The sequence below is a fragment of the Pelodiscus sinensis genome, chromosome 1, assembly GCF_049634645.1.
Source record: "Pelodiscus sinensis isolate JC-2024 chromosome 1, ASM4963464v1, whole genome shotgun sequence".
Classification (NCBI taxonomy): domain Eukaryota; kingdom Metazoa; phylum Chordata; order Testudines; family Trionychidae; genus Pelodiscus; species Pelodiscus sinensis.
This window is the reverse complement of record NC_134711.1, coordinates 225,866,639-225,885,619: the sequence shown is the minus strand read 5'-3', so window position 1 is coordinate 225,885,619 and position 18,981 is coordinate 225,866,639. Positions and strand designations below refer to the sequence as shown.

Sequence of the window (18,981 nt, the reverse complement as noted above, 5' to 3'; positions counted from 1 at the left end):
TTACTCCTGTCACTTGTCAGGATATCTGCTAGCCTATCACAAAAAGTGCACAACAGCTTTCTCTATAAAACAGCTTCCCCTCATGTATCAATTTGAGGAATCCCGAATAAACATTGGATGGCAGAATATGAGCCAGGTCTGAGGACTGATCACCCGAGGGCCACCTCCCGCTCACCGAACCAGATGAGTTCCTGTAAAGCATAACGTATACCAAACAACGAATCCAAATATGTTGTTATTGTTGTAGTTTGTGTGTCTGTTAAATGTAAGTATTGTTATCAGAAATTGTTTAGAGGTATTGTTAAGTAGTAGTGTTAAAAGTTTTAGATAAATTATTAGTCTTATAAGTTACATTTACATCAGTGTTACTTAATAATCCCTGGTCCCTTGTTAACAACTATTGGGATTTAGAAAAACCTCAGGGAATTTTCTTTACTGTATTGCATTTTGCTTATTGGTCATTCTAATAATTATTTGGTGCCTACGTACGTAAGAAATTGATAAAATAATAATTTATACATAGAAGCCTTTTAATAAAAGTTTAAAATATATTTAGTAATAGTTTGCCTGTTTCTGCGCCTCCCTGGGACTAGCCACATTTCCGAACCTTTTACTTTAAACCACATTACAGGCAGTCCCCCGAGTTACACGGATCCTACTTATGTCGGATCCGTACTTACGAACGGGGCTTTTCTCGCCCCGGAGAACGCGGGCGGCGGGACCGCCCAGACGCGCCGCAGTCCCACCGCCCGGGCCCTCCGCGGCTTTGCTCCGCGTCTCCCTAGTCTGCTGGGGGGGGGGGGGAGGAGGCGGGCTCACAGTTAGTGCGCCCCCCTCTCTCCCCCCAGCAGACCAGGCTTTTCTCGCGGATGCCTGTGGTAGAGCAGCTGGGGCGCTGCCGGTTGGTCCCACAGCGCCGCTCCTCAGTGCTACTGGACCAACCCGGCAGCACCCCAGCTGCTCTGCCCCAGGCATCCTGATTCAGCCACTGCTGGTCAGTTTCAGCCGCGGCTGAATCAGGACGCCTGGGGCAGAGCAGCTGGGGTGCTGCTGGGTTGGTCCAGTAGTGCCAAGGAGCAGCGCTACTGGACCAACCCAGCAGCACCCCAGCTGCTCTGCCCCAGAGGGCCCCAAGTCAGCCGCTGCTGAAACTGACCAGCGGCTGATTACAGGAAGCCCGAGGCAGAGTTACTCTGCACCGGGCTTCCTGGTATCAGCCGCTGATCAGTTTCAGCAGCAGCTGACTTGGGGCCCCCTGGGGTAGAGCAGCTGGGGTGCTGCCGGGTTGGTCCCCGCAGCGCCGAGGTGCAGCGCTGCAGGGACCTACCCGGCAGCGCCCCAGCTGCTCTGTCCCAGGCGTCCAGATTCAGCTGCTGTTGAAACTCATCAGCGGCTGATTCCAGGAAGCCCGGGGCAGAGAAACTCTGCCTCAGGCTTCTTGTAGTCAGCCGCTGGGCAGTTTCAGCAGCGGCTGAATCTGGACGCCAGTTCCGACTTAAGTACAAATTCAACTTAAGAACAAACCTACAGTCCCTATCTTGTACATAACCCGGGGACTGCCTGTAATCAGTTTTAAAATTTCCTCTATTGGCATTTCAACTGCATCCTCTAAATTGAAAACCAGTGCAAAAATTAATTTACATTATCCACAATAGCCTTGTCTTCCTTGAATGCTTCTTTAATGCCTGTATCATCCTATGACCTATTAGCAGGCTTCCTACTTTCAATGTACTTAAAATATTTTTTGCTGTTCGTTTTTGCATCTTTTGCTAGTTGCTGCTCACCTTCTTTTTGATTTGCCTAATTATACTTTTACACTTGACTTGCCAGCATTTTTTGTTTTCCTATTTTCCTAAATAGGATTGGACTTTCAAATGAAACCAGGTTGTTTCATTTGAAAGCTCAGGCTCCCCATTTCTAGTATGTAGTATATTGTTTTTAAATTGAAGGCACAAGGTAATTTGCATATAAAAATAGAAAAACTGACTGGTTCCAGGATATATGGCCTCTCTACTGGCCAGTAACTACTAAAATTATCACCATACTTCATTTCTGAGGCCCCTGACTTCACACATACAAGAGTATTGAATCACTCCATTAGTAGGGCCATACCAAATACAGTGTCAAATTCACATTCCTAGGATGTTAAAAAGCATAAATTACTTGATTTTGGTTATTTAAATCTCAAATTTCACCATGTGGTAATTTTAAAGGTCTTAACCCAAACTGGAGTTGTGGGGCGGTAAGGGTGTCACAAAAGTTTATTGTAAGGGTGGGGACTGCAGTACTGCTACCCTTACTTTTGCTCTGCTGCGAGCAGCAGTGCTGCCTTCAGAGCTGTGAAACTGGAGAGTGGTGACGGCTGGACAGGCACCCAGTTCTGAAGGCAGAGCCACAGCCAGCAGCAGTGCAAGAGTAAAGATGGCATGGTACGTATTGCCATCCTTACTTCTGTGCTGTTGCCTGCACAGCTGGGCCCTTAGTCAGCAGCTGCCACTGTCCAGCCACCTAATTCTGACGTATGCAGCGCAGCAGTATGAGTGACATGGGATGGAATTGCCACCCTTACTTATGCACTGCTGCTGGCTGGGCATTGACCCAGAGTTGGGTTGATGGCTATTGACCAGACAACTCCAGATGCTCAGCTCTGACGGCAGCATAGAAGTAAGGATGGCAACACCATGATCTCCCTAAAATAACCTGTGATGCCCCAGCAACTCCCTTGATAAAAAGCATGCAAAGGGCCAGATCTCATGGAGGGAGTGTGATTTTACAGCCCATGACACTGTTTCCATCGCTGAGAATTTGGTAGTGTCCTAATTATTAGCTTGTATGTTTCCATACAATATTCCATGCACATTGACTTGAGGATGGGAGTAGACAGGATGGCAGAGTGTAGAATGTGCTATCCAACAGCTTAGTTCACGTTAGTGTCCTGCAATGGAATGAAAAGGACATAGTTTGGTGTACATAAGCTGCCCTGCTGAGCCTGGGTCCTTGATTGACCTTACCATACAGGGTGATTATTCTGGGTTATTTCACTAACTTGCAATTAGAGATGTCAAGGTTGCCATGATTGCACAGAGGTTTAACTCAGACAGTTTCTAGCTTAAACAGAGCTGGCCATACTATTGCCACTGGTGTCTTTCGAGTAGGACTGGAGAGTTAGGATGGAACAAGAATGAAGGCAGTTATACCCTTGCACAGGCTGAGTACTACACCCTCCAATTGTGACATTAGGGACATCTTTCTTGTTAGAGTCCAGGCTCTACGCATTAAAGGAAATTAGTGAAATAAGATTTTATTCCAAATAGATGTGAGGAAGAATTCTGTTAAAGGTCAAATAACTAAACACTGTCATTAATTCATGGCCATGTAGGCAAAAACCTTCTACCCTTCAGTATTTAATTTTGTGATTCCTGAACACTTTCCTCTTTGGCTTCAATGTTAAGAAGGTAACTATCATGTACATCTGAAAAGTGACAGATAAAGCAATCGGGAATACGGAGCAGCATTAGTGATGAAGTCTTGTTTGCAACTGCAACAAAGAAATACTTGCAAAAACAATTGCTGTGGCTAAGCAAGAGGTGAGAGAGCGCTCTTTCTGTCAGCACAATATCTGGAAAGATCTGAGCAATGAAACTATTTTGGATGGTGATCAACTTGTTTAATGCAAGAAGTCTCCACTCATATACAGGGTACGTTTTCAAATCAGGAAAGCGGTGAATATATTATACAGCTAAGAGGCCACTTTCCACTTGCCTCTGATGGGACGTGCTGAATAAGATATAAGTACTTAGAGTGAGTTAAAAAGTTTGTATTGATGTGGACAGTTGATTAAAGAGTCTTTATACAGATTCATTCGTATGGCTTATTTATTTTTGAACTATTATTTTAAAAGTACCTATGGTATGAAAACTGAGCTTCTAATAAATTATACAAAAGAAGCATATGCACATTTCTCATTAGTTCCCTTAAACACTTTTTGAATTAATACGTTTTAAGGCAAGATTTGGAAACGACGATGCTTGAAGAATGGTATAAAAGGAAAATCTCAAAACCATCAGGTTGCATTGAAGAAAACTACAATACTAAAATGGAATGATATAAACAGGTTCTTGTGAAAGACCGGTTACCACACATTTACTTAGGAAAATAATTATATTTATATAATTTCTTTTTACAATGTTGTGCTACATCAACACAAATCTCTCTCAAAGACTTCCATTTAATCTGACTTCCCAAAAATATCACACTAAGAAAAGAATCAGGCAAGTGTTTTTTTTTTTTTGGGGGGGGGGGGGCGGGTTAAATAGGATGCTAAGAAGGTTTAGAGATGCAATCACCAATTCAAAGTCTCATACCAGGACTTATATTAGTATGCAATTTAGAAAATAAAGGAAAAATTTGGAAATAATCACATATCAAAACTATTAAACCAATTCATAGCAAACCAAGAAGTTTTTGCTCAGGAGAGACTACATGTTGGACCTCCCTGGTCCAGCACCCTCAGGACCAGGGAGTTTTCTGAATTGGACAAGCTCATAAGCCCTGCTTCAGGGTGCCAGTCCGAGCCACTGGTCTCCACTCTCAATCCTGGCCTGGCCGGGGTTGTGCTCCCTGCAATGCTGGTCCCATTGCCACCAGCCCAGCCTGTGCTTCTGGTCACCAGCCCTGCTGCTGCTGGCCCAGGCTGCGCTCCTGACACTGGCTCTGGTCGTGGTTCTGCCAGACAACAGATCTTGCCAGACCAGACAAACCCAGATTTCAGAGGTTGAAACTGTAGAAGAATAAGGTGCAGCTTCGCAAGCAATCCTGACTGAGCAGCATGAGAAAGCTCTCACAATGTAAATACTATTAATACTTTTTAATTCAATTAAGTATTCTTTGCATAAATTAAAATTATTTCATACAACTCTTGTATTTTTGCATGGAGAGGCAGTTTGGCTTTAAAAACATATAGATGTTACTCTAGAGTGCCCATCAAGGCTTAACTATGATAACCAACACGCACGATATATTCCTTTGTTGACAAAGGGTTTATTGTTGAGATCTGTGGATTTGGTAACTGGGTTGAAGTGTTGGCTCCACTGAAATTTTATGCGCAAACTCCAGATCATTTCAATCAGGTCAGGATTTAAATCTCAAATGCTTTAGCTGTGTGGCCTATGGACCAGAAAAGAGGGTCTGCCTGTGTCTGCAAACCACTCTCTTTAGAGACACATAAGACGCAACCTATGGAATCTGTTTTAAGTGAAAGGGCTATAATAGGGAAGGATCTAGCTCTCATGATTTATTGATATGTAATCTTGCCCAAATCCAGACTACAGAAATTTTAACTAAAAAGAACACCACCACTTTTTCTAGCTTTCTGCAAAGACGTCCTTCCTTCAAAGAGTTTGATACCGTCTACACTAGTGAGACCTGTATTGTAATGCCATGTCGCGTTCTGGCTTTCATACTTCAGAAAAGATACTGAAAAAATATTTAAGGTTTGGAAAATATATCTGAGAATTAGAGATTAAAGAAGCTCAATCAATTTAGTTTATCCAAAAGAAATAGTAAAAATAATTTGATCACAATCTACTGTAACATACATGAGGAGAAAGGAATACATAGCAGAGAAAGGAATAACTAAAGACAAAGTCAGACCTTGCTGCTACCAGTTTGTCTCAGGTGAATGACTGAGTTTAAGGATTCAGAGTTCAACAATAATCGGAAGGACAGGGGAATACCCTGTTTTCATTAACCTATAACTGGCATGAGGAAATGGGCCAAACATCTTAGACACTATTGCCTCATCTATTAAGCCCTACTTAAGTCACAACATTGCAGAAACTGAATACAGCAATTATTAGGCTTCCACAACAATTTTGAGAGTGGGAACCTCAGCGGCCCCCATTCTGAGCCCCAGGTGGCCAATATGGAAAAATAATGGAAAGCATAGAATACTGGAACTGGAAGGGACCTCAAGAGATCATCAAGTCTAGTCCCCTGCCCTAACAGCAGGAACATACTGTCTAGATCATACCTGATAGATGTCTGTCCAATCTGCTCTTAAATATCTCCAGTGATGGAGATTCCACAACCTTCCTAGGCAATTTATTCCAGTGTTTAACCACCCTGACAACTAGGAAGTTTTTTCCTAATGTGTAACCTAAACTTCCCTCACTGCAGTTAAAGCCCATTGCTTCTTGTCCTATCATCAAAGGCTAAGGAGAAAATTTTTTCTCCCTCCTCCCTGTAACACCCTTTTAGATACTTGAAAATTCCTATCATGCCCCCTCTCATTCTTCTTTTTACTAAAGAAGCCCAATTACTTCAGTAATAATGGACCTTATAAATGCAAATAAGGTTTATTATTACTTTCCCACAATTTGTCATAGCTTGTATGTTCAAAATTCACAGCTAAGTTGCAATCATCCCTTGGTTCAAGAAGGACCTTACTCATCTAAGGTGTAGAGATGAGGAAATTGAACTACTGAAAGATCATAGAATACTAGAACTGGAAGGGACCTCAAGAGGTCATCAAGTTCAGTCCCCTGCCCTCATGGCAGGACCCAGTACCCAGATAATTTGAGAGCATAGGAAGTAAATGCAAGAAGAAAAATAAAACTAAGCTGAAGATGTTCTCAGTCAGGGGTCTCAACAAAATTCAAAGTTACAGCAGTCTTTATATTATATAGTATTATGTCAGAAGAAGCAGGCAGCAAAAAGCCTCTACATATTTATAGACACATTTCTAATGTGATAAGGGAGAAGGCAATGGAGTATAGACAAAGCAGAATATTTGTCAGTTAATTAACAAAAGTGTCAGATCATTACAATTAAAAAAAATTGGCTAATCTAATTCCATAGAAAGTTAGATTTCCAACTTTCTATGCTATGTACTATACCATGAAAGAAAAAAAAGCAAAGGAACTAAATAAGTTTGAATTCTAGTCAGTTTAAAGTGAAACAGTACTTTACTATTCAATGTTACAGAAATGTGTGTGGAAAAGGCCTGTCCATATAACCCTACATAGTCACATGAGTTTATCTTACTTTGCTTTCATGACTGAAGTACATTTTAAAATGCCCTCAAGTGTACTTAGGGAACAGGATATTAAACTCTTGTCCTTTCTTGACTATCACATGTGGTCACATTGAGGGAAGTGGTTATTCTGAAAGGATTCTTTCCCCTCCATCATTGACGTTAAAACATGTAATGCCAAACATTAGGCAGTCATGAAAGCAAAAGCAAAATACACTCATGTGACCATGTAGAGGTATATCGACATCTGAATCCATCATTTTATCTTCATATTATCTAACTTCTTGGATTTTCATGAGATAGTCCACATATGTGCTTGAGATGTCTCATGCTTGACAATGTGACAATGACTGTAGTCCACAAATTTTGGTTACCAGATTATTTTTTATTTCCCTCCTTTGAACTAACTACAAAGTGTTTAAATCTACGAAAAAAGGAAGTGCACTACCCTGTATCCCGAAATGCTGCTTTATGTTTTTGATCTGGAAGCTCCCAAGCGTAAATTCAATCCTATTAAATTGCAGTGATCACAGACAATGTAGGAAATAACCAAGCTACAAAGTAACTTGGAGAGATTAGAACACTATGAGTTGTAGAAAGTATGAAGTGAATAAATATTAATAAATGTGAAATCTTACATACAGGGAGAAAAACAGCAGCTGCCAACTGGAAGATGCGGGAGGAAGAGCAGGATAAGCAGCCATAAAACACAATTAAGCAATCACCCAAATAGCTAAAAAATTACCTTTTTTCTAACACGTATAAATCTGTGCTACAAAAGAAATAAAATAACAATTCCCCTCCCATTTTATAAGCCCTAGCTTGTTATTCTGCTATTTTTGGGTCTACAGGAGATCAGCAACATATGGCTGACTGAAGGGTGGCTTATATCAGAATGAAGGTCCAAAAGGTCCAAAAGGGAGCAGAACATGGTTACAGCTGTTATTCATGTCCTCAATTATACAGGCACAGAGCTCTGCTCCTACAAGATAAGAGCTGGTCATGGCAGAAGATTTCCTCAGATGTGCAGCTTAAAAGTAATTCAAAAGGGAGCTCCACTCCCTCTGGATTTAGAATTTAGACAAGGATGATATCATCCCTTCACCTTAGAAATCCCTATCACTGAATGGCCTCACAACCTCTAGCTTTCTCTAAAGTAGTTTTCAGCTCCTTCTACCTATCCTACCATTTTTCCTCACTTAAGCAGCGAGCAGGCTTTCAAATGATTTTGTCAGGCGGCACTGTTACATAACTGCCAGCCACAGAAATTAATACAGCTCTGTTCTACATAAGGGATCCATGCTGCATAGTGTAAATCTAACCTGCTACAGTGCACAGAGCAATGGACATAAATAAGCAGCTGTCTCCAGCACATTCAACCAAGTTCATATTATCTCTTTAAGTAGTCTCTCTGACATTCTGGGTAAGTCTACAGAGCAAGGTTAGTGGGACTTGAGTCAACTGGCCCTGTCAGGTAACACTGGGTTTGAGCACCTACCCTGCACTTTAACCCTAGGTTAAGGGATTATCTGAACCAGGCTTGAATTTACAGCTCTGATATTGCCATCTCCACCAGTGTCAACCCTCTAGCCCTACAAGCCTATTGTACTGAGGGAAAACTCCAGTGACAGTGTGATGGATAGGAGTCAGGTGCCCATAAGGAACACCCGGGTATATAAATTGCACAATTAGGTCCTTTGGTATAATGGGGTACACAATGACTGCAGTTTAAGGCGGCTTTATACTGAACTACCATCTAAACTGAGAACTGGGCTCTCCATCTGTAGGCCGAAACACAATGACAGGAAAATGCACACATGCCCCCGTTCGTCAGTTTTCAGGACTGCCAAAATATCAACATGAAACTTTGAGAGTCTTAATTTTTAAACTGGGATGTTCAATGAAGAAGGGTTTGTTTGTTTTGTCTGTTTGAAAATTTGAAAGGAAAATCACACACACCTACACATTAAGGCCTGGCCGTTGCTGGCTACAAAGTGGTGAAGTGGAGCCCCGGGGCTTGGGCTGCAGTGTGCTGTACCACCCCAGAGAATCACTAATCCCTGCCCCTGCTGCACCTCAGGAGGTAGGCACAAGGGATCACCAAGAGGGGAAATTTTTGGGCTGGCTCCCATTCATTGCCCTTACAGTGCATACTACCTGGGTGCCACTGCATATGCAGCCTCACAGAAGGTGAAGGAGCCTGGGATCAAGCAGCTGCTTTGCATGACAGAGTTCCCAACTCAGGATAGGTGGGGGAAGTACTCCCAATACCCTGGACAGCTAGGAAGTAAGATTGGCACAGCAGTGAAAAGGCACCTGAGACACTGACGCTGCCATACAGAGCAGAGAGAGAACTAAGGAAGTTGCCCCAAGAATCTCTGGGATATATCTGGAAGACTACTGGGACCCAAGTCAAACCAGGGTCACAAGCATACAGGAAAGCAATAGTATGTGGACTCTTGGTCCTAGCTTAACATGGACTTGGGCCAACTAGCCCTGCAGGATCCCAAGACCCTAGGTTCAAGTCCTAGATCCAAAGAATCAGTGTGTGTGGAACCAAGGAGGGTCAGGCTTGGTAAGGGCAGGTTGACACTGCTATGTAGACATGCCCTCAGCCATTAAACAAAGCACTGGAGCTGCCAAATGAAAGTTGTGGAATTAAAACTGGTGGAAGCTAGTCCATGAGGATCACTCACTTACAGAAGCAGTCCTCATAAGAGTGCTTGAGCATAATTAAACTCATTCACATTTGTAGGACAAACATCAGATGTCACCCATTACTGTCATGGTTTTAGTTACCTGTATTCTATTGAGTTCTACAACTGGCCCATGTTGACGATCTCTGACCATAGTTGCTTGCACCACCTTTCTGAAAGCTGCCTCCTAAAAAATAAAAATATAAAAAAGTATACATAAACAGAGCAGTGCCAAAATTACAATACGAGTTTGAATCTGTGGTGATTTCAGATTTAAACATATGAACAATTTCACTTAGCGGAGTGGAGGCGATATAACACAGATTAAGCCCAGAACAAGAGAACCAGCATCTTGTCCTCAAAGATCCTATCAACAACAAGGAACAGACTAAACAGGAAAACGATACTTAGTACCAAGCTGTGTAAATTTTTTCAAAATTTTTTTCCCCCAATCTCAGGGCAGACTGTGAAGGCGGCGCAAACCCCCAAAACTGCATGCAAACACAAACATACTGGTCCCAGAGGCTGATCGCTTTGAGCAGTGTATGGGACTGCGGCAACCAGGGAATCTGCCACTGACCAGGAGCCTCCTACAGTAAGCACTTCGCAGCCGGTGTCTGCATCTGGCACCCACTCCCTCCTGGATCTCAAGCCTCTTCCCCAGGTCACAACCCCTTCTTCCACATGGTAGAAAAGTACAGCCCATGATCACTTATCAAATTATTGGAGTGCCCTCCCCAACAAAAATTATTGCCCACCTCTGAGTTACAACTTTGATTCCAAAAAATAATACAAGCTGTTGTAATATGCAAGCTCGACGTCATTTAATGGCTAACCCAGCCTAAACAGCTGGTGGTCCTTTGTTTATGCTTTGAGATCTTCAACCATCAGAGTTTAAGCAGCATAGAAACAATTTCTTCTTAAATATTTTTATTCCCTTCCCCCTAGAATTCAGACTGATAAGACAAGTGCTTGTGCACATCTCTTCCTGGGTTTGGAGGGAGTAATCTATTACATCTTTTCTCCACGGATATTCCATGATGGTTTATTTGGTATCTATGGGCCTCCTTTAATTGGACACAAGACAACACTTCTTGGTAAGCCAGTAGTTCACACTTTATAATGCTTCTCTCCTGGCTAAATGTACACTTTCTGAGCAAATACTTTTGTAGTTACCAAGCAAACATCTAAATATTAACTTACAACATTTGTATCCCATGTTATATGGGAAATGAATACATGCAACACACAAACATTTCATAAAATATAAACACTAAATGCATTTTTATAAACTCAGAACTAACATACAGGTGAGCCAGACAAAAGCTAAAGGACTGAGACATTGCATAAGTTAACTGACAGTTGAGACAAAGAGAAGGAGCAAGCTTCATCCTTCTGGGTCCTACCCCCACCATCTCTTTCACCTTGATCCTGAAAGCTGCCCTGACCAGACCAGACCAGAGAGGAAGTCAAGTGAAAGCGCCATCTTCAAAAACTCTGGCTGAATCCAGAGTAGCTTCTGGTATGAAAAACTGTCTCCCCTTTCCTCCCCAATTCAAATGCACTTTTCCTTCCCCACCTTATTTCCAATCTCTCCTCTCTCTTTCCCTCTGTCTAAGAAAAGCCTGGGTTAGTCTGCCAGAACTGTGTATTTTGCAACACTGCTGTAACCAGAAAGGTCAGCTAAAACAATGCTTTAAACACTGTCTAATGTTGGGATGAGTTTATGGGTCTCAAAGTGGCTGATAAGACCCGGATCTGTGCCTGTGTTTTTCCAGCAGTAAGGCTGTAAGTGAAAAATCCAACATCAGAAACAGAAGCTGTTTTCTATCTTTGCTAAACAAGAGTGATGTCCCTTCTAAAAACTTTCTCCAGCTAAAGAAAAAGGGAACAAGGGAGTTTCTAACTGAAATTTTAACTACTGCATTTTAAATGCTTTTCCTTTTTTTTGCACCTTAATAAAAGGTGAAAAGGATTTCTAATGGTGCATCTTCCACAATGATAAGCAAGCTGTAGTTTTCTGTACGCCAAACCCAAAACCTTGTTTCAATGTTGGCAAGTGAGAGGTATAACACCTTTGACTCTCTGGGCCCATATATGTAAATTAACACACCACCACCCTCCTAAGAGCTGGGGCATGCTATCCAGCTGCCTCATCCCATGTCTAGTACTGACTCCCCTCTTCTTCCCCCCCCCCCATTGCTTTGTTTAAATATGCCTTCTCATGAGCCTTCTAATGTTACAGTTTAACTCACTTAGAAGGTCCATAGACATTGTGAAGCATAGACACCTGGACACTGCCATTTAGTTCAGATTCTAGCACCACTGCTCTTTTACTCAACATATAAAGCACACAAAACTGTTCATGTTCTGATTCTAGTCTGGCTCAAATGTATTTATCATGGGACACTTCTAGGCTGCGTCTAGACTGGCATGATTTTGCGCAAATACTTTTAACGGAAAAGTATTTACACAAGAGAGCTTTTGCAAAAGATTTGCTTTTGCGCAAAAGCATCCATGCCCGTGTAGACACTCTTGTGCAAGAAAGCTCCGATGGCCATTTTAGCCATCGGGCTTTCTTGCGCAAGAATCAACTTGGCTGTCTACACTGGCCCTCTTGCTCAAGAACGCTTGCGCAAGAGGGCTCACCCCTGAGCGGGAGCATCGGAATATTTGCGCAAAACCACTGATTTTGTACAGTACAAAGTCAGTGTTCTTGTGCAAATACTTGTGGCTAGTATAGACAGGCGGCAAGATTTTGCGCAAAAGCTAAACCCCAAACCATTAAATCTGAAAATCAAAAACAAAATGTGGTCCCTTAGAAGAAGTCTATTTAGATTTACTCTCTCAAGGTAAGTTCTAGGAGAACTCAACTAAACAAGAACAAGACGACTTTAAATTTAAAACTGATAGCAGCAGCCCACATAATCCTAATAGGATTTGAGTCAAATTCCACCTGCCACCTGAAATAACATACATTATGATGAATTATTTCTATTGTACACATGAGCCAAGATACACAGTTCTATTCCATTTTCCTTCTGAAAAAAATTAAATAATGTATACAATTACAAACACAATTACCATAATCTATGATTTTCTTTGAAAAGTCAAATATAAATCCTGATAAATACCTTTCCCTGTGATATTAGAATTCCCCGTAAAGTATCAAACCCAATAGAGGGTCCCTGACCAGTTTCATCAAGGCGTCCTTCGAGATCAAACATGGGAATGCAAGGACAAAACAGTTCAGAGATGTGATGCAGTAACAATAGTCTATTTCTCAATGAAATTATTGGTATTTCCTGAAGATGGTTGTATTCCATAGGAACCTATGAGAGAACAATCATATTTTTAAGGGTGAGCAAATGTAGCTACTGTATGTGCATGGAACAATTTACAGAGTAACAATTAAGTAAAGGAAACAGGAAGATTTTGGTTTTAAGAAATTAATAGACTTATTTATTTTGGAGCGTTAATGCTAAAGACAGCATAAGTTGACTTGTATACAAAACATTTTTCTAGTATCACTAAGTTGAAAAGATTTTTAAAGTGTTATAAGTGGCACTGGAATATGGAAGTGACTTTTTGGTGCGCGCGCGCATGCACACTCTTTATTCTTATACTGGACTCTTAGCTGTCCTTTTGATCTAGTCTATTGTATATGATGGGCAAGAACAGCAACAGAGACACATCAACATTATAATGGTGGGGGGAAAAGGAAACAATTAAAAGTAAGTCTTTCAAACCCCAAGGCAACAGTGAAAGATCCACAAACAAACTTCCATAGCTTTTGTTGTAAACTGTTTCAATTTCATTTGACTTTCAAACTAAATTAATAGTGATACTTAATTGGTAACTAAAAAGGCAAAAACTGTTTCTGCACAGAATTGTGGAATCCCTCTATCTGAATTTGGGAAGGGGGACAGGAGCAAGAAATGGAAAGAAGCAATTAAAGTTTTGATCCAAACCTAACACTATGCATTCTGCATTTACTTAGTTATTCAGAAAGGAAAAACAGCTGCTACAACATTTTAGTAAGTGCATGAACTAATATTCAATATCCATCTTTACTAAAGCAAAATCTTACTTGGGTAGGAAGCTTGCCAGCATTTGCAGGTTTACTAGTTGACCAGGCTAAAGTATGTGCTGACCCGCAGGCAACTCTGTTTATTTTTTTACCCTGAAGTGCTGCAACCAACCGAGGTCTTTGAATAGCATTAGTTGTCCCATCTCCGAGCTGCCCTTCATCATTATCTCCCCAAGTATACACTTCACCTAAACCAATACAAATATGTTTACTTCCTTCAAAAAGAAGGATGAAAATCAAATTTACTTCTGAAGCTCTCTGGGGCAGGGACCATCTTTCTGTTCTCTGTACAGTGGCTAGCAGAATTGGGTCCTATCCTATGACTAGGACTCTTAGATGCTACAAACAAAACTTATTATCTGCATGAAGGAAAGATCCAGAATTACTGAGTAGAAGTAAAACCCCATTATGCTAGCTGCTGTACAAACATATCTAGAGATATGTCCACTGCCCAAACAGTTTATATACGGTACTCATTTAAGAGAACACAGACCAAGTATCTAAATCACAAGGAGGAAACGGAGAATCAGAACTATAGTTACAGTGATAGAAAAATTACTTTGTGTCTATATTTGATGGTTCCATGGCAGATCAGACGGATTAAAATTAAAGGAAAGCTAAGCTACTGCATAATATTTCATCAGTATCTATAAAAATACTAATCTATTTTTATAAATACACAAATTAAAAACAGAAATTAGACTACTAGAAGAACATTTAATAGGTCACTATACTAAAATGAATATAAGCTGCTCTGTAAGAAGAAATGACTATTTGCTTCCATACTTCATTCACCAAGTTAAACATTTCAGCAAGTTCAAGAGACTTCCTAGGTAACAGAAAAGGTTAGTGTACTCATTTAAAGCTATGTGTTTTTCTTTCAAGCATCTCAAACCTTATGAAACTCTTATTGTTTCCAGTTAAGTGACTGAAAACCTTGAGACTGTTTGCAACATGCCCTTTTAGATCACCAACACAAATCAAGGTTTGTTGCTCAAGAAGTATGCAAGCAGATGTCAATGGACAAAAGATGTGCCTCATTGAAAATGCTGTTACAACAGATTTCAGACTTTTAAAAACATTGATTTTCAAAATAAAACTGATCAAGAATTATTAAAGAATTTATTTTCTATACCATCTTCAGTGCAGGACACACAGTGCAAAGAGCCAGTAGCTATTGCAATGACTTTCTTTCCTTGCAACCCTTGTACTTGTCGAGGTCTTCTCACATGATCATCAGATCCATGGCCTAATCGATGATAATCGCCTTTACCCCTGCATACAGATAAAATAACTAGCATTTTTCCCAACTACACACTTATAAAAAGATTTCCAGATACATACAATTTAACTCTGCATACATCATAATACAGTACTTTTGTCTTCAAGTGAAATGTGAAAACTTTAAAAGCTGATTTGGTTGTTTGTAGAAAGGGGACCAAAGACCAATTTGTATTCAGTCACCATTATGGCAGAAACTAGTGTTTTATGCTGAGATTTACAAATATAGGCCAAATGTAAAATCACTATCATGAACACTTATTTCCATATAGACCATTAACCAAACTTATTAGATATTTAGTAGACATCCTACGACTCTGCTTCCAAAAATGTCATATGTGAGTGCCAGTGAGAGGATCTTCAAGGCAAGACATTCATGCCTTTCACTCAAATAGGAATACAGTAAGATCAGAGAGAGGAGAAGATTATGAATTTCATGGTACTGAAGGAACTTAAGACTATATGAAGTTGTAAAGAATATCCACATTTGCCAAGTCATCTTATCAAGTACACAGAATGTAATAATGTTTAGATGCATAATACATCAAGGGATGCAATTATGAGGACTGTGATCAATCATTCTTTATCTCTACTAAAGGTAGGGCATGTAACTGGCTAAATCTGCAGCAAAGGATATTTAGGTTAGATAATAGGAAAAACATAAGTATAAGGTAAGCTCTGAAACAGGCTTCTGAAGGAGACAGTGGAATCCCCATCACTTGAGATTTTTAAGAACAGGTTGGACAAACACCTGTCAAAGTATACTTGGTTCTGCCTCAGTGCTCTGGGGAGACTAGACTTCTCCCTTCCAGCCCTACAATTCTGTGATTCTATGTGCGCAATTTTTTGTATAAACTACCAATAGATATAATCTTTCATGAATGTAATTAAAATAATTTCTGTGCAGACATTCAGCCATTTTAATGTAACAGAGTAAAACCAAACTTGATTATAAGGCAATTTAACCTAATAGAATTGCAGACATAGCCAGAAAGTGTACAGACACAAATTAGAGGGGAAGAAGTGGGTGACTATTACTCCATTTTTTTCAGAATCTTATTGCTAATTATTTATATATATATTAATTGTAATAGAGTCAAAGGAGGAAGCAACAAAGGTAAGCACAGAGATGCTACTTTAAAGGGAAGGAGGAACCTAAGTGGGAGAATGTAGACCAGCATTAATTATGCCATTCACTCCATAGACATACCAGGTATACACTGCTCCAGACTTGGTAAGGGCCACTGAAAATTGTGATCCACATTCTACTTTAACCACTCCAAGACCTGTGAGAGAATCAATCTAGAAAAAGAGGATTAAATGTAACTAGATTGTGACAGACAGGGTGGGTAAGGCATCTTCTTTAATGGACAAATTGCTGTTGGCAAAGATGACAGACTTTCAAGCTCCACAAACCTCTTCTTCAGATACAGAAAAAATAATCAGTGTGTCAGCTAAATTCCAAGTGGGACACGTTGATAGACTGATTTCACACCCTTTCTGCAGTTTGCCTTATTGTATGTGTGCCTCTAGCTGAACTTGATGTATATGCTGTTCAGAAGTCACATTCTGAACTCTACTTCTCCCAGTTTAAATTTTGTTTAAAATTAGAGAATAAAATATTAAAACAAAACAAAAAAAGCTTAGACCAAGGAAATGGGTAACATTTTACATAGCATGTTCTGCTTTTTCCTCTCCTCAGTCCAGAGGACAAACAGCTCTACCACCATATAGCAATATTAGCATGCTACCAGATATTTGTACTTTCTTCAACTCTTAGTATTTTGTGAAGTTCCAAGTGAACTATAGTTTCATATGTTGCAAGTCATAATAAAATGGGACATTGAGTTTAATCTATTTGTATTCCTTTTTGGAACTGGTATCACCACATTAGTACCATTTCCTTGAATTAGTATATGTACCTGTGGAGGTATGTCAGGAGGCTTTACTGTTTTGAGAGCCTCGCTAAACTTAAAAATTAGGAATACCACAGGAGCCAACAATATTGCTCAAAGAGAAAGAAAAATTATATGCAACTCTTGTTACTCAGACATACAAGCACAAGGCCATATTACTAGTCAGTACACCTAATGGAGATGTCCCCACAGAAACCACCAGGAAAACTTCTCCTAAAAGAAGAAAAAATCTTCTTTAAATTGATAACTTGCTTTTCATTACTCATCTCTAAAACGAGTGTGTTTAAACTGATGTAAAGTATAAATACCTTCATTGGCACTTTACAGCCATCACTGCCCCCTCTCCCAAGTTTTCCATAGTCTCCATCACCCCATGACCAAACAGTATCATCATCAGTCAGGCACAATGTTTGGGCATCTCCACTACCACAGGCTATGTCAATCACACGATAACCCTGTAATGCTTCTACCTGAAAGAGAGACACCATTTTTTTGTTTACAAGAAGAAGTTTCACATTGTTCTTATTTGACTTACTGTTTGAAATAAAAAGTCACCTTTGCAGGGACTCTCTATTGAGAATTAATGGTTTTATGAACTTCAGCTACTGGTTTCTAAATTTTATTGTGTATTATGTAAAGTGAACAAAAAAAATTTGCAAATAGCTATTTGTTGGTTTATAATACTCAAGAATCCAAAACAAGAGTAAGAAACCAGACGTTATATATTCTGAAATGATAACCTGCATATTTTAACAGTCAACCTCAGATAATAAAATGGATTGCCAGTTCAAGTGCCAAGTAATTTTGTGGAAGAACTATCAATCTAAATTAAAGTTATTAAAAGCTAGTTAGCATGAGATTATGAAGCTAACAATAATTCAATCAGGACATCTAGCTTTCTTGGATTTAATTTATTACAAATGATATCCTTTATAACAGGGGTAGGGAACCTCAGGCCCAGGGGCCGGATGCAGCCCCCAGATTGCCTGGATCTGGCCCCTCTCCCTCTCCCTCCTGCTCCCCCTCCCCACACAGCAGCCAGTGCAGGTGCTGCAGCCCTCCCACACTGGCCCCACCTGGGACTGGGGCAAACAAAATACACTAGTCTGGCCCTCCTAGGCTCTGGTGAGCGACAGCAATGTGGGGAGTCTCTTTCCCCATCTCAGTTGGTGCCACATCAGTGAGGGGTCTTTTTGTGTGTGGCCCTCAACTGATTTTTCTCTGGGTCAGAGGCAAATGACCCAAAAAAGGTTCCCCACCCCAGCTTTATAAGTTTAAAAAATACGTTCTTTGGAAAGACTCAAATCACACACGTATCTACATCCATTAAAACTATTTACTTTAGAAAATTCTTTACCAAAATTATAATGCTTTCTGGCAAATATATTTTTCTCTTAACAGTATCTCAGTATTGGAGTCACAGACATCAATACATAACTATAACAAAAAAATATCAGTTGTAACTGCTCTTATTGTTTATCGCTACATCAACAGAGAAATTTTTCAAGTTAGAAGAGAGGAGGGGAGGGAAGAGTAACATGCATAGGAGGCCACATGACTCCCTTGCGACTCTGCTCGCCCACAGCCCAGTCTCCATTCTCTCCCAGTCTCCTCCCCACGATCCCATCCCACTTTACTGGGTGAGGGAGGAGGTACACATGTGTTCCCTGTAAGCCCATAGTGCCCAACCAGTTTTGAAGCAGTAGCCACTATACTGGCTTCTGCAATAGCAAAACAGCCACACTCAACAGGCCAAATAGCTAATTGTTCAAGCCAACTAGCCTCATGTGGCCCGTGGTTAGCATGTTGGACACCACAGTGGTAAGCTTGTGTGGCCACTCTGAAGAAATTAAAATGCTGCCCTGCTGATCTGCAGAGTGCCCATAGTTAGGTTTTTCTTTCTATTGGAGATGCACGTCTCATTGCACATACAAACATTTAATTCTGCACCTGGATGGGAAAAGT

The 18,981-nt window shown here is 40.5% G+C and overlaps 1 protein-coding gene across 5 annotated transcripts in view; it reads right to left on the bottom strand.

Moving 5' to 3' along the window:
- The window catches only part of HERC2 (HECT and RLD domain containing E3 ubiquitin protein ligase 2), a 201,837-nt gene that overhangs the window by 9,580 nt on the left and 173,276 nt on the right, over positions 1–18,981 (bottom strand). For all 5 annotated transcript variants that reach the window (XM_075916267.1, XM_075916303.1, XM_075916286.1 and 2 more), the window contains exons 81-86: positions 17,325–17,486; positions 16,311–16,402; positions 14,955–15,094; positions 13,820–14,007; positions 12,864–13,061; positions 9,833–9,916 (exon numbers count right to left, since the gene is read on the bottom strand). In XM_075916267.1, coding sequence (XP_075772382.1) covers positions 9,833–9,916; positions 12,864–13,061; positions 13,820–14,007; positions 14,955–15,094; positions 16,311–16,402; positions 17,325–17,486 — 864 coding nt within the window. The remainder of the gene's footprint in view (positions 1–9,832; positions 9,917–12,863; positions 13,062–13,819; positions 14,008–14,954; positions 15,095–16,310; positions 16,403–17,324; positions 17,487–18,981) is intronic.